The following is a 16,123-nucleotide window of genomic DNA, read 5'->3' as shown; positions in this document are numbered from 1 at the left end:
ATATTTCCAGTATTTTCGCGAGGGAGAAAAAAAAATCACACTTCTCATTAAAATGACTCATCTGTAGTGCCTAATGCCTGAAATCACGAACGCGAGTGAATTAAATGGAATTAACTTGGAAGCCCAGTCAGGCTGCAATCCCGCACTGTAAAGGCCGCCAAATGTCAAGTTTGCAATAATGTGAGGATTCAGCCCCACATCAGATAACTTATCCAAAGAACCAAATATACTCCAGGGGTGTTTCTGATTAATACCCGGCACAAAGCACGACGCGGTGCTCCGGGACAGCATCAGAGGCACAGATGCACAAGATGACATTATCTTATTATGTGAGGTACAGCAATTCTGCGGAAATGCATTGTCTGCCCCCCGACTAATGCAGAGCCGGCGAGACTCCGAGCGAACAAGTTCAAACCAGCAACGTTGTTAATTATGCAGCCAGACTGCAATAATACATCGGGTCCATTTCAGTGCACGGATCTGGCAAATCGGATGCATCTACCGAAAAGTTTCCAGCGTATAACTTTGAACTCTTCGCAAACCAAAGTGCACTAAAGGGAGACTTCAGTCTGAAATGTGAAACGAGTGCCACACATGCCCGATCCTGGATAAGTAACAGGTTGGTATAACAACCAGAATTTAATAATAATAATTACTCACCGGACGCCTGAGCTGCCCAAACGGGAAAAACGAACAGCAAGAGCAGCCAGAAGCTCCGGCTGCCGCCGCTCCTCTCGCTGAAGGTCCGGCGGTCCATCTTCGAGGCTCCGTCCTCCTGTTTCGATGGGAACCGGTACTTTCTGAAATATACGCCAAGCGATCTAACTGTCGAGATGTGCAGCCATCCGGAGAAAAGACGAAATGGCCCGTTCCCTCCCTCCAACTAATGGCTTCACCCTCATGCAAACAGCTCCGGCAGCAAATACAACTTTTTTTTAAAGATCCCGATCTGCGCACCCCTCTCCCCCCACCTTTCAATCACGGTCTCCCTCCTCTCTATCACTTTCTCGCCCTCCCTCGTCCCTCTTACTCCCTGCCCTCCTAGCATGCCCCCTCCCTCCTCTCTTTCAGAAGTGATAGATGAAATTGTGCCTCCAGAGGACAAATATCATAAATCACTTTTCTAACGCTTGCCCGATAATTGCTAATGAAAGACCCCATTAGCTCCCTAATTACTGATTATCGATTTTTTTAAAAAGCATAATAAACGATTGAATTGCGCCCATGCCGGCCGTTTTGCATGACTATGGCCGTTATATTAGAAGTACAAATGTTATTTCCCACGTGTCTTATTTATAAAGCTGTGGGACTAGTTAGATATTCCCAGACAAGTAATCTACGTTCAAATTAAGTTAATCGCAAAGGTCACATATTATTATTATAATGATAAGTAAAGTTTTTGAGAGATAGCAAGATCAAATAATACAAGTACACAGAAAAAATCCAAATAATTACGATTCATTTAATTCATATGAATGTAAACAACTTCTGTAAGTAACTGGCGTACAATTCACAATCAATGCACATTATAGAAATAATTGTCCTATTTGTATTTTTTAAGAAGCTAATTCAAAACATATATTTCTTTGTTTTATTTTTAACCGACTCACACCTTTGGAATCTTCTTCCTGTGGTTTTCTGTCCTCTCACACTCTGACATCATGCAGTCCAGGTAAACTGGAAACATTTAATTTGTTGCTTTGTGTGTGTGATGCATCAACCTCCCCGGAACATTCTGCGGCTCAGGCTTTGAACCGCCGTGACCCTGAAGGGGTAAGTTAGAAGTCCCCGGTGGGCGGATGGTATGGGGATCCACGTCTGCGAGGCTGTGCCAGGTCCCAAGGCCAGTGGATGGCAGACCGCGCCAACTGGGAGCCCTCTAATTAAAATATTAACCAGGCTGACATCACTGTTGCCCAGACGGCAGGATCCCTTTGTCTGGGAGCCAGGAAGCTTTCCTGCCTGTGACTTGTACCTCACAGGGATCAGAGCAGCTAAAAGCCATCAAACGGCTCATTGGTACGTGTTTTGGTTTATGTGTTTTTAAGGACCACAGTACATTGCAGGGTTAGAAATGGGGAGTGAGCAGGCAGGCACACACACGTACACACACACATACACACGCACACACACGTACACACACACGCACACACACACGCACGCACACACATACGCACGCACACACACGTACACACACACGCACGCACACACGCACACACACACATATATACATATACATGCATTCCTCTCTTTGTGGGAACTTCCCATTGATGAGTAATGCGAGTCATTTTTTTTATTTAAAGCTCACTAACTTATTAGAACTAGAAATATTTTCCTCATGGCGATGCCCCCCCCCCTCCCCCGCGCCTCCCCCCCCCTCCCACACACACACACACACACACACACACACAGAAAAGCATGCTGGAGTTCCACAGGGGACACGAGGAAGAAATCGGAACTGTGGAAACGTGCAAATGACTTCACGGACTCCAGCTGATCCTACAGATAAACAGGAACCCCCCCCCCCCCGCCCCCCGCCGCCCATCATCCCTCATGGTTAAGCTCTCCGAAATCTGCAATACATTCCTGGCAGATTTTAGCGGATAGTTGCCAAAAGTTTGGTCAGGAGTCTAAGCTGGTAGTGAGAAATGCCTCCTGTACCCTTGTGAGAAATACCGGCCACCCCCCCTGCAAGGCCGCCCCCCCGTACAAGCCATCCCAGGTGGCTGCGCAGTCGAGCTGCACGCAATGCCCAGCTGCGCAGTCAGGCTCAATGAATTCCACCTAACTCCGTCCGCCTTGCAGTCGACCTCACCGCACGATCTCCGTCATGATCCTCCTCCGTACCTCTGACCAGAAGGTCACCAGTTTGAATCCCACGCTTGCCGGACACCAGAAAGGCCCTTAACCCCCCTGAGAAAATGCTGGAGGAAGGTTCTGGGTAAAGCTGCACTCTTCCCTCTATGTGAGCGTCTATATGCAAAATAAAAGGAGATCAAGATGCGATATGTGGGGGGGAAAAACACATTCCAACGTACTTCCATCTAAGCTTTAATTCTTGCATAGTCATATATCACTGTTCACAGTATAAACTATCATCAAAGAAATAGGAACTGAGCTAAGGTGTGAACTGAGGTATATTAACCTCCTCACTCCAATACACTCAAATCCATTTTATATTTTACCCTGTTTAGCACAAGCTTTTGTCCTAAGCGATGTGCAAGTGAGGCGAGCAGCACATTGCAAACATAGATACTGTCAGAGTCAACTTGGCTGAGCTCCCAATGGACACCCAGGTACCAGTGTAAGGAGTAGGAGCATGAGCTACACCAAAGACATGGGTTTGGTTTCTGCATTGGTAGGGACCAAATCAGCCCCAACCCCCCCCCCCCCCGCCCCCCTAAACAGACAAGGTACTTCCACAATATTAGTAGGGACACGTCCCTACAGTCCAGACACACATCTACGCCCTTGAGCTACACAACAACATTTAGCAAAGAAAAAACCCAGTAAGACTGATCAAGCACCGGAAGTGCAACATATGAACATTGAGGAAACATAAAGAGGTACCAGGTTAGTAGAGGAATTCTTGGATCAGATGTGTCTTGAGGCGTTTCTTGAAGGTAGAGAGGGAGCCTGATGACCAGACGTGGTTCAGCAGCTAATTCCACCATCAGGAATCCGACAAGAGAACCGTCTGGAGTGACACTTCTCACATGGAGGACGGAGCTCCGAGTGGCGCTGGTTTGCTGACTGAAGGGGGCGAGATGGGATGTAGGTCTTGAGGAGTCTGTTGATGGAGATGGATGTCTGTCCAATAATAGAGTTGTCAGCCAATAGGGAGCCAGTGTGGAGACACGAGACAGGGTGTAACACAGCGTTCATCACCATAAGCAGATCACATCACACCCAGTTATCATGGAGTTAAGCCACGAAACGCATCTCACCTGCTCCTCTCCTGGAAACCCAAAAGTGAGCGTTCATTAGCTGTGATTGATGGCCTCCTACCTTCATTATCATAATTTCCAGAGTACAAACGCTTGCTGAGGTTATTTCGTGATGTCAGGCTGCCCTCGGGGGAAGCAGCTTCATCATATGCGGTGTACAGGTGCGATCTCAGCTTTTGTTTCAGGTGAGAGATAATCCTCAAAGCTTCCCGACCTAAAGGCAGCACTCAAAGCCTGGGCCAACCCCCCCCCCCCCCACCACAGCCTACTAAAGTGCTCTAAAAGCCCCGCTCCTTATCGCGCCTGTCACCCCAAATCCTGACGTCTGATCAGCCGAAGAGACGCCTTTCTGCATGCGAAACTTCTACGCCTGGGACTTCTCCACCTTCTCTTCATCTTCTGCCGCTCTCACTTTGCCGTCACGCAAGAAAAAGCAGGTTGGGGATGAAACTTCTGGTTCTGGGCTTGCAAAGAGCTGACCTGTCAGATCTTCCCACCTCAGACAAGCTGGAACAGAGGTTCAGCCGCCTGCCTGATGGAGGTGCACATCTAAGTCGCCGAGCAGTAAGAAGACGAGTCACTTTCCCTGCCAGAAGCGCCGCATGTATTCCCTAGATAAAAAAAAAACACAAGATAGAACCTGCATCATTTTTCAATGTCTCTGACACACTGCATGCATTTTTAATTGCGACCAGCATGTCCTACCCACAAAATGACAATGTTTAATGTTTTGTTTCACCGCTCCAGAAAGGATTCCCCCACAACGGCTGGATCCTGTTGCAGAAACCGCAAATCGGAGTCCTGTTCATTGTCCTCCAAGACTTTATTGCAAGACGATGGTGGGGATACATCTGAAGTTCTTCAGCTGGACACAGGAAAAGCGGAGAGGCTTCGCCTGCGAGAGGCAGGACCAGCGAGTCGGGAATTCCGTGAAGTGGGTGGGCCGGTCCGGGAGTCATTATTTTCCATCTCCAAATGATCAAAAACAATTCAGATGATATTGGGAACATTCATCATTTATGAAAACCATAACATCGATAGCTGACGCGGTGTCCATGTCGTCCCTCAAGGGCCTGGGGACGGGGCTCGAACGAGATTCGCCCGATTCATCAATGACAAGGCCATCGCTTTATCGGTGACGGCTCTATTTGTCTGGGCACTGCGGGTACGCTGGATGGGACTAAGGCCTGAGCCAACTGTTCATCATCATCTTCAGCCAGAGACCGACTGCATGAAATACGGATAGATTACAGGTAAAGTACATGTAGACGACCGATAGATGTTTGATATTAGAAAGAGGATAATGTTTCAACTCATTATTTTCAAGAGCACAAATGCCACCCAGACACAGAGTAGGAGAAACACAGGTAAGTGTGGCTTCGAGCTGGACCAACTCCTCGTTCCCCTGGAGTGAGGTGAAGCTGTGCTGGGCGTTGGGTCAGGGGTGGAGGTCAGGGGTGGGGGGGGCAGACGTCTTTATTTTCTGGCAAATGTGATGGGGCATCCACTTCTGATGGGGTCACCTAACCCAGACACACACACACACATACACATACACACACACACACAGGCCTAACTAGTCCCCGTGGCTGGAAGGAATGACAATCACGGCGGTGTTAATTACACTCATTAAGGCTCCAGGACGACAAAGGTAATTCACACATAGGTTCTCGTCTTTTAAATAAGCTGTTCAAACAGACATTTATTTTTTCACCAAATAAATTAGCTCCCCCCCAACTCCCCCACTCTTTCTCTTTCCCACTTGCCCTCCCCTCCTCCATCCCCCAATCCCTCTCTCTCCAGCTCTGCACTTCCGCCATCCACCTCTCCCCGGCTCGTTCCCCTCCGTGACCCTCTTAGGCCGAGGGCTGTGTGCATTCCACACCCCGTTCGGCAACAGTGAGCGCACGGAGAACACAAAGACCCCCCACCCCACCTCCCTGGCATACACTCTCTCCCCCTTCCTCTCTCCTTTCCTTTCTCTGTCTCTCTCCTCTTCTATCTAAATCTCCCTCCTTCGCCACCTCTCCTTCTGTCTCCCACTTCCTCTCTTGCCCTCTCTGCCTCTCTCCCTCGCTCTCTCTCTCTCTCGCTCTCTCTCTCTCTCTCTCTCACGCTCGTAAACCTCCCGTTCCCACTGGGCTTCTGCTCCGCCTAAGAGATGCAGTTTGGGTTGGAGCCATGACCTCGGCATTGTCGGCGAGCAAGAATAACCACAAGCGAGGGAGACGGCGATGGTAAACAGGGAGGTCGGAGGTCAGAGGTCAGGGGTCACATCTGAGGGACAATGGCCTGGCTACGTTTGGCTGTGGGCCAGATGCAGCGAGAAAGATGAGGAGGAGACCTGAGACTTGGGGCTTGTGTCTGCTTGTCCTGCTGCAGAACAATGCAACCCTTCCTTGTTCACAAAGACAGACACACACACATGCACACACACATGCACGCAGACGCAGCCTCTGTGAGACAGGCCTCCCCTGCAGGGTTTAGCGGTGTGTCAGTCGGCATGCGTTTGATGTGGCTGCCGGGAGCTCTGCTCTCTGCGGCGAAACCGGCGCATTGGAAGCAGCCTCAGGTAGAATAAAAAGACCGAACATTACCCAGGAGGCAGATTTTTTTTATACAGTGGGAAGTCCAGTATCCCCACATGCGGCGATTAGATCCTGCCACCAACCGGCACTCGAAAGGGCTGCATCAAACAGCAGCATTAATTACTAGTGCCCAAGGAAAACAGATCATACAGATCAAATCATGACTAAGATTTCCTCTGACCCATCAAACAACACACCACATCTCTCTATATACTGAGCACTAAAGCACTAGTGAGATATCCTGGTGAACACAAAGTACCAACCCTGAGAATCCTTAATATAGGTGAAGAGGTGAACATATGAAGTGGTGATGAATTATTATGGGGTGTCAAAGAGGTTGTCATGAGGATTGTGGTGTTTGCATGACCCCCCCGTGTCCAAAGTTTGTCTCTTCTCTCCTCTTTTGCTCCCTCTCTCTTTCTCTCTCTCTCCCCCTCTTTTCTCCTCCACCGCTAGCCAACTTTTTCACAGCAAGGCTCGACCTGTGTCTATCCCCGTCCGGCTGCGTGTTCTAATGTGGCAGAGAAAATGGAGCCCGGAGCATCACAGTGCGGACCGGACTGCACAGTGAGCACGTGAAGCACGTATTCAGAGGCGGGCATTTCAGGTCCAGAAAGTAAAAATGCAGACTTTGTTTCAACCAACCAGGTGACTGTGACTGTGATTCTGTACTCAACTGATTGGTTTAAACAAAATCCTGGATTGGATTTTTGCTTTCTGGATCTGAAATGTCCATCACTACTCGTATGTACAGTATATGTGATGCGTCCGGAAATCCGGAAATCCTATCGAAAGGCCTCCTTTAGCAGAATTAGCCGGCCAGAGGGCGGGTCCCTCTCTGCGGATTTCACCAGCGGGGGGCGCTGAAGCAAATTTGGCTGGGAGTTCAAATAAAATTTTACTACTTTGCTATATGACTGACCAGATAAAGGGGGTTGGTTGGGTGGGAGGTTCAAACCCTGTATTTTACTGTGTGGCTACATACCTGATGTGCAGTGAGTCAGTAAAGGTGTGTGTTTGAATGAGTGTGCATGTGTGTGAGCATCATACCTTAAGCACTTGCTTGCACTCATAACTCATTCGATTTGAAGCTATTTCAGACACTCCTTATATCAAACAGTCCCTGACCGTGACCTCTGAACTTTGACCCTCCACCTGTGCTACAGGAGGAGCACTGACATCTTCTGCAACTTGAACCCCAGCTGCACCTACTAGCCACCTCAGTCTCTAACCCGATCCCACCATGTCCAGGATCATCTATCCACACTGCTGATTAACACGGGTACTCTTCTCCACTCTTAATTTTCCTTTATGTGCTTCGACCATTTCTGTTCTGTAAAATTTGTGGCAAATTGCCGTGTTAACCTACTGGGGATCGGAAGAGCGTGAACGGCAGCCTGGCCTGCAGTACAAAATTTCGACAGTGGGGGGAGCTAGAGCGCTAAATTTCCTACGCTCGAACCGCTGTCGTACCTACATTTATATTTACACCTGTATAAATGTAACCCATCAGATTTACCAAGTGCATTTGATAATGTGTACATTATGCACTGCTCTATGACTTCAGAACAGATAGTTAATTGGTTGTTAATAGATCCTGACAGTGATTTGACTTGTTTCGTACGTTTGTTATTCAGCAACTTGTGCTAGAGTGGCGCGCTGACAAAAAAGGAAATTACAAAGCTGTTTATCGTTGTATTCGCAGCACTTTTGCAGTATTACGCCACAATGTGCTCAAGCAAAAACAAAAAAAAAGAAATCATTTTAAAACGTATTAGTTTGAATTGCGCCTTAATTTTAATACACGCACATACATTATTAGATTCTGCACTTTTTTTACACTATTGGTGAAACCTGGAAGTCCAGAGGATGACCGACCGTTGCAGATTTTCCGATTTAATTCCCTCTTAAATGCAGCCTAATTACTAAGTTTAATATCTATAATAAGTAATGTTATGAGGCATAACGAGGAGTGCTATTACAGTTCAGCATGTCTTGGAAAAGGCTGCACATTTAGCAGTAATTGTACCTGCTTTTACTGCGGGACATTTATAAAAGAGATTATAAGTATTATAAACTTTTATTACGGGACACTTATATGGATACTTTCAAGTGTTGCCGATATATAAACTTTTAATTCCACGTGTACAGTTACTGTCCCATTTGTATGGCAAATAGTTAATTCCGCGTTATGCACACATATATCTGTTATGAGAAGTAGGCACAGAAGAGAAAAGTTCGGAAAAAGAGAGAAGAAACGGCGTGCATGGATCCGTCAGAGGGGGCACGACAACCTGGGCGATTTCGCCTAACATGTGACCATACAAACTCGCTCACATGGCCGGCCGGTTGCATGATCCGCTTGATTTTTCCAACCCGGCGGACAGCAGCCCGGAGCGGAGAGCGACGCGGACCCACGCCCCGGCACTGCGGACTATGGCGAGCGACGGACGCAAAGTGGTGCTGATCACCGGCTGCTCCTCCGGGATCGGTCTACGGATCGCGGCGACGCTTGCCAGGGACGAAAAGAAGCGATACCACGGTAAAAGTCCCTTCCTACCCGTCCATACTTCTCTTCCGGACTGTTATTGCTGATAAAAAAAAAAAAATCCGTGCGCTGTTTATACCGCAAAAAGGTGCGATAAAGTTTCCGTCAATTAATTAAAGTCCTCTTCCTTTTGTCGTGCGTGCGTGAAAATGTCAGTTACCTGCAAACTCAAGGGTGTCGCTTAAACACGTACAGTATACTGACACTCCGCCGTTCCCCCCTCTCCCCCAAAACCCTTTCTTCTCCCCTTTGAGAGACTTCCAACTGTTATCAATTGAAAGCACGGTTTCCAGGGGACAGCTCCGGGAGGATACCGTGTGCCAGGCTGCATCAGAAAGGGACTGCCAGTTCTCTTTCAAGTGACTTCTCCCGTACAAAGACCCCTTTTATCGCAGTGAATTGTAGATCGCTGCTCCGGTTCAGCGCCGTGTCTAACGCGCATACAAGCCGGCAAACTAGAGCGAATGTGGGGGGGAGGACAAAGTTTGTGAACTGTACAAGCGAGGGTTCAGGCTGAAGCTGGGGGGCCTCGCAGACCTTCACCCGGGATTACGGGAGCGAGGAGTCCCCGGCTAGGGTTTGACGGCTGGGCTTTTCCCACCCTGCTTTTGTGATGCTATGAAACCCAAGGACTTAAAATGCTTAAAAAGCAATTACTGAACTTTCACACATTGGATAAACTTTGCAGAGACATTTATAGGTTCGCGACCGTGGGAGACAGCCTTGGTAACTTGATTGTTTATGCATAGAAGTTGACGTTCCTGTGCAGAGACAGACTTTCTGGCCTGACAACGGTGTATTTAAAAGAAACGCAGGTTGTTGTTCTGAAGCGCTGGCTGCTCTTTTTTTATTAACGAAATCGTCCTTGTGTATCTGAACTTATTAACAATTCTGGTTTGTGTCCACATTCCCCGTTTGCTACCCGGGGTCCACGGAATCCTGCTTGCGGAGGATTTAACACCGCGCAAATCTGCCTCCAGCGCGCCCGAAAGAACAATGAATCCATTTTATTTGGTCCGTAGATCTGCTGTGAACCTGCCATTAGCGGCTAACGCGTATTTACTCAAATGCTGTGTTTTTTTTAATGTTTTGACATCCCAACATTTTACAAATACATGCCTGTGCAGAGTTAAATATTCCTGTAGACAGATGCATGCACAAGCACACACACACACACACACACACACACACACACACACACACACACACACACACACACAAATGGACAGAAAGATAGTAGGCCTATATTCCCAAACATGCATACTCATGAACCAAAATACTTGTGCATATATGCAGACAGAATCCTGCAGAGCTATGCATTCGAGGACGTGTTAGGTGTTCAAGTTGGTGGGGGGGCAGGGGTTAGAGGTCTGTCTCCCATCAGGGCTGGCCCCCCCCCCCCAACGATAAGCGAGTAGACTATGGAGCCATTATCTATCAATAAGGACTCCTAACCCTCCCCCAGGGAGAATCTGTCCCTCCTAAGTGGATTGTGGGTAAGTCCGCTGTAATCTGGGGCCCAAGGCATTCCTCAGGCGACGAGGGCGATTTTGGGGGGGGGGGGGGGGGGGGGGGGGTTTCAGGGACATGACGGCGATGCTGACGCCACGGCAACCGTGACGATACAGCCAGCCAATAGGGAAGCACATAGGCACAAGTTAACCCTTAAAAAAAAATTCTGTTTACTTTTCAGAGCAGAATTGGCAGGGGAGGTAGTGGGGGGGGCAGCGAGCAGGGACACTTTACCACTATTCAGCTCCCATCCTAATTGCCCCCTCCTTTCCAATTACCCTCCCCCCACACCCTCCCCCAGTGACCCTCGTTTCTGTGGCGACGAGAGGGCTGATAACAGCCCCCTGCCTCTATCTGCCGCAAAGGGGATGTAAATAAAGAACAGACCAGGCCCGCTTTTGTTCCCCACGGATGGGAGACGCGCCCGGTTCCCAGCTCACTCAGCCCCCCCCACACACACACACACACACTCACTACAAGCACCAAAGAAGCCAGAGGAACGTTCCTCAATGGACCAAATCAGATAATCTCATTAAAGCAGCCTCCGGAAAGACTCACAGGTCCTCGGATCCGTGGCAAAAGGCTAAATGCACCGGCCCCCATCTACATGGGGGTCATGTAAACACCACAGTCCCCTGGATAACCTCTTTGACACCCCATAATAATTCATCACCCCTTCATGCTGCCATTTTAAGGATTCTTAGGGGTGGTACTGTGTGGCCAGAAGTGTGTCATTGCTGCCTTATTGTCTTGGCATATAGAGAGATTCGCTGTGTTGTTTGACGGGTTAGGATATTATGCTCGTGACCGGAAGGTGGCAGGTTCAAATCCCAGCAAAGTCCTTAACCTCTGATACTGTCTAACCTTGGTTTCATAAAAGAAAAATGTATGTTTGCTTTGGATAAAGGCATCTGCTAAGAAATATAATTGTATTACATGATGTACATTTGTGAGAAAACAGGGATTTGAACCATCAGCCTTCTGTTTACACGCACAGCATCCTAACCTGGGTCATGTGGGAATCTCAGTGTGTCTCAGTACTAACGTTACATACAAACATTCCCTGAGTCTTAGCATCATCTTAAGTGCATCTTGACGCCAGTACCTTGACATTCTAATGAGAGTCCCGGTCACAGCGAGTCACAGTGGCTTCCTGCCTCTGCCTGCAGTCATAGCCACCATGCGAGACCTGAAGAGGAAGGAGAAGCTTCTGGAAGCTGTGGGCGACGCCCACGGGGAAACGCTGACACTGCGGGTACTGGACGTCTGCAGTGAGGAGTCGGTCAGGCAGTGCGTGGGCGACCTCGAGGACCGGCGCGTGGATGTGCTCAGTGGGTGACCTCTGACCCCCACGCTGACCTCTCCCCCCCCCCCCCCCCCCCACCACGCTACCTGCTGTGTTTGTTCACATTGGACCCACTGTGGCTAATGTCATAACTGCAGCTCGTGGTAGAAAATTACTCAACTGATTCGTCCGTTCATTAATTGGCAGACTGATTGACTGATTGGCTCTTCCTCCATCAGTCAATAATGCGGGCATCGGTCTGCTCGGCCCGGTGGAGAGCATCAGCATAGAGGAGATGAAGAAGGTGTTCGAGACCAACTTCTTTGGCGTGGTGCGCATGATCAAGGAGGTGATGCCAGACATGAAGAGGAGAAGGAGCGGGCACATCATCGTGATGAGCAGCGTCATGGGCCTGCAGGGTGTGGCACCGGGGGGGGCTGGGCATGAGGGAGGTCCACAGGGAGGGTAGGACAGTAGGGATCTGCAGGCAGAAGCTGTGTAGTGACACAGCCCAGTGCATGATGGGTAAAGTGCTGTGTAGTAGCAAGGCCCCAGTGCATGATGGGTGAAGTATCTTAACTGAATGCAGACTGAAAGGGTGACCAGTAGTGTGTGGCTGCCCCCTACAGGGGTGGTGTTTAATGACGTCTACACAGCCTCCAAGTTCGCAATGGAGGGCTTCTGCGAGAGTCTGGCTGTACAGCTGCTCAAGTTCAACGTCAAGTGAGTCATGACGGGTCTGTCTTAGACTCTGCCTCTTCCTGCGGTGTGTCCGATCTGTCCTGATCTCCCTTCCCCTGTCCGTCTCTTCTCTCCCGCAGGAACGCAGATAATAATGAAGGGTAATGGTGGTTCAAAATAAATGTGCGTGGTTGTTGTTAAATAAATATTGTGAAACCGGGTCAGTCACTTTAACGATAGCAAATTGCTGACAGCATTCTCAGCCTTTCTATGCACTGCTTTGCATTTGAGACATTTTGTGGTGATTCCCAACAGAAATTGTAAAATGGCAGTTTGAACCGGCAGGCTCTCTCTCTCTCTGTCCCTGTCTGTCTCTCTCTCTCTCTCTCTCTCTCTCTCTCTCTCTCTCTCTCAGGCTGTCGATGATCGAGCCAGGCCCCGTGCACACAGAGTTCGAGGTGAAGATCATGCAGGATGTAGCGAAGATGGAGTTCCCGGGGGCAGATGCAGACACGGTGCGCTATTTCAAGGACGTCTACCTGCCCTCCTCCATCCGCATGTTCGAGGCCATGGGTCAGTCGGCTGATGACATCGCCAAGGTCAGTGCCCCCCCGTGCCCCCCCGTGCCCCCCCGTCCCCTCCTCCTGCGAGACAAACAGCACTGTTTAAACTAAGTACCAGGTTCAAGGGTACAACAGAAGATCCCTACACAAGATTTCAGTTTTATGTCTACATCCCTTACAATGGTTATAGGGTTTTATTATATATTTCTAAATTAAATGAGAAGTAAATGCACAGTGCCTTTATGTCCATGAACATTTAATATAGGTTAACATGAAATGACACCTTGTTCTACAATTATCCACCACTAGGTGGCGCATTAGCTTTAAAAAAGGATGGAACAAAACACACAGCTTATGGCGCTGACATCGCCACTGTGACCTGACAGATGCCCTTACTGCATGGAGAGTCACCAGTCTGAAGGGATTTGTCTGGCTCTGTTTAAGTGCCTGTCTGCAAAACATCCAAGGCTGGAAAAGCCCTGGTGGAGCAGCTAATTAGTGCCGCTATTCAAACCTTATGTGGAATGTGAGGAGCTCTGGACTCAACAAGAAAGAAGCCAAACGAGGCCCAGTGTTTGTCACCATGGCCGACGCCCCCCAGGACCCTCCCAGGGCCGGTGCTGGGTCATAGAAAGTGGTCCAGACACACACCAGCGATGCCCTGAGGGCTGTCACCAGGTTCTCCGGCCCGCACATGTCTGTCCGGTGGTCCGGCTTGCCCCCAGTCCCTCACAGGGACACGCTGAGCTTTGTTCCCGGATGCGGCGCCAGTCATTTACTGTGGGTCCTGGAATCAGTTTTCAGTGTCACCCGGCATTTGTTGGCTTCAGAACCATCACAGCACAATAACAAATAGAACTGGTCATTTAGCTGTATCATGTAAATATAAATGAAATGAAATTATTTATGTGAACTATAAATGTAAAAGAACGTAAAAACATGTTGGTGCTCCAGTCCTCTAGGGCGGCGCTCTGATCTTTCGTAACTTTGGGGACTTAATTGAAACTTTTGGAATTAAAAGAAGAGCAAAACAGCAACATTTCTAGCAACGTCCAAAACCTCTTGTATGACTCTGTTGCTGGTTGTGCCAACTCTTTGCATTATTAATAATTAGTTATTACCCCCAGGAAGTGTGCACCCCCAGTGAGGATAATAATAACCTCCCCTCTCTCTCTCTGTCCATCAAAGTACACCAAGAAGGTAATTGAGGCGAGTCGCCCTCGATTTCGCAATCTGACCAACACCCTCTACACCCCCATCGTGGCCATGAAGTACGCAGATGAAACCGGAGGTCTTTCCATCCACACTTTCTACAATCTGCTCTTCAACTTCGGCACGCTGATGCACATCACCGTCAGCATCCTCAAATGCCTGACCTGCCGGTGCTTCCGCAGGCGCAATATCTCCCCTGACTGAAGGGGGCGCTGGAGAGTACCGGGGCAAGTGTACTGCTGCTGAGACTGTATTTCTACTCTTCCTTAAGGGCTGGGGTATAAACAAGTAGGACAGTCTTTCCCCCCGGCCACCCCTGTCAAACACACACACTTTTTATTTTGTAGCTCTCCTGAGGGCTGTAGCTAAAATATAAAATTCATCATGCTGCTTTTCTGCCCCAGTTTACAGGGGCATAATTAAGAGCAGGAGAAAAATCGATCATCTGCTGAAATCACAGCAAAGTACTGTCACCTCAAAGGGCACTGTTGAAAAGAAATATCCATCAGTTCCAATACTGAAATAGGGTGCTGAGAGGATCCTCACTGCAGGACAGATCAGTTAAATCAAAGGAGAGACCGGTAGGAGCTGGAGAGGGGAAACGGTAGCGGAGATTTTCTCGTAACCTGTCACTTTTTTGTTCAGCAGCAGAAGAAATTTAGAAGCTCGAAGTTGCTCACTGATTATATCTTCTCATGTAATTCTCTGTGCCTTTTAAATGTTTTTTTTTAATACTTAACTTTTTAAGATCGAGCAATGACTCTGTTTTTAAATTAAACAATGTCCTGATTTAATCCCAAAGAGCACGTGATCATTTCAGACGTGACGCCGAATCCAAATCGAAGGCTCTCGCGCGCAGGAGGAAATCCAAACTGCAATACTGAGGCTGACTGGCAGAGGGGAGTAAAGCGTCTTGATTGCCGTAGCAGCCTCCGGCACGCTCTTCAGCAAGGCTGGATTGGTCTACAGTCACTTATGCTGTATTTCTGGGTTGAATTAGCTATAAGAAAATGTGACAAAGGCACTGGCCATATGTAAGTAGTGTTCAGGGCATTTATATGTAAGTGCACCATTACGGGGCAGATTGGGTGCCTGGTGTTTATGTTTGCGTGTGTAACACATACTTAGTCTCCGAAATAGGGCAGTGCCAATCGAGACCACATAGGGACAATTTACCCCCCACCTCCCCCGCTTTACCACCCACTGGGCACAGGATGTTTCTGGCCTTCCCAGGCACAAGCGGGACCCACCCCCAAGTACCTACAACGACACCCGACGCTTATGCTTATATAATCACCCACAGGCTTGTGCGTCCTGTGGGGAGACGGTCCCCTATTGTTGCTCCAGTCCAGTGGGGGGGGGGGGGGGGGTGCAGTAACCCGTGCAGCACTTGTGCGTCTTCATCAGCACCGACGGCTGCAGCACAGTGGGACAAAACATCTGTCAATCTCAATCAGGGCAGGACCACGGGTGGGGAGGGGGGATGGGTCTGGCAGTGAAGGGCCAAGGAGGAGTTTGGGGGCCAGAAAGAGGGCCTCTCTCCCCAGCTGAATCGGTCAAGGTGTCACCCCCCCCCTCCCCTCCATTCAGGGAACGGACCATGCTGCCGAACTCTGCGTCTGAGGGGGGCGAAGCGCATAGGACGATGGCACAGCGCAGAACTGCACAGGAAACCATAGAACACAGAACTGCAAAGCATAGAACTACCCAGGACAGAACTGCACAGGACACCACAGAACACAGAACTGCAAAGCATAGAACTACCCAGGACAGAACTGCACAGGACA

The 16,123-nt window shown here is 49.0% G+C and overlaps 2 protein-coding genes across 2 annotated transcripts in view; one reads left to right on the top strand and one right to left on the bottom strand.

Moving 5' to 3' along the window:
• Positions 1–1,004, bottom strand: part of col5a3a (collagen, type V, alpha 3a) — a 49,084-nt gene extending 48,080 nt beyond the window's left edge. Inside the window, 1 exon segment of the mRNA XM_048991519.1 lies at positions 661–1,004. Within this exon segment, the coding sequence (XP_048847476.1) occupies positions 661–757 (97 nt within the window). The 5' untranslated portion in view covers positions 758–1,004.
• A 7,882-nt stretch (positions 1,005–8,886) lies between these two features.
• Positions 8,887–15,041, top strand: LOC125718453 (retinol dehydrogenase 8-like). The gene is made up of 6 exons (XM_048992309.1): positions 8,887–9,077; positions 11,765–11,926; positions 12,120–12,299; positions 12,510–12,603; positions 12,977–13,160; positions 14,313–15,041. The coding sequence occupies exons 1-6, from the start codon at positions 8,972–8,974 to the stop codon at positions 14,538–14,540; spliced, it is 954 nt and encodes a 317-aa protein (XP_048848266.1). The 5' UTR covers positions 8,887–8,971; the 3' UTR covers positions 14,541–15,041.
• Positions 15,042–16,123: the final 1,082 nt, after the last annotated feature.

Source organism: Brienomyrus brachyistius, chromosome 22 (assembly GCF_023856365.1).
Source record: "Brienomyrus brachyistius isolate T26 chromosome 22, BBRACH_0.4, whole genome shotgun sequence".
NCBI lineage: Eukaryota > Metazoa > Chordata > Actinopteri > Osteoglossiformes > Mormyridae > Brienomyrus > Brienomyrus brachyistius.
Note: the sequence above shows the minus strand (reverse complement) of the source record. Positions and strands in the feature narration are given on the sequence as shown.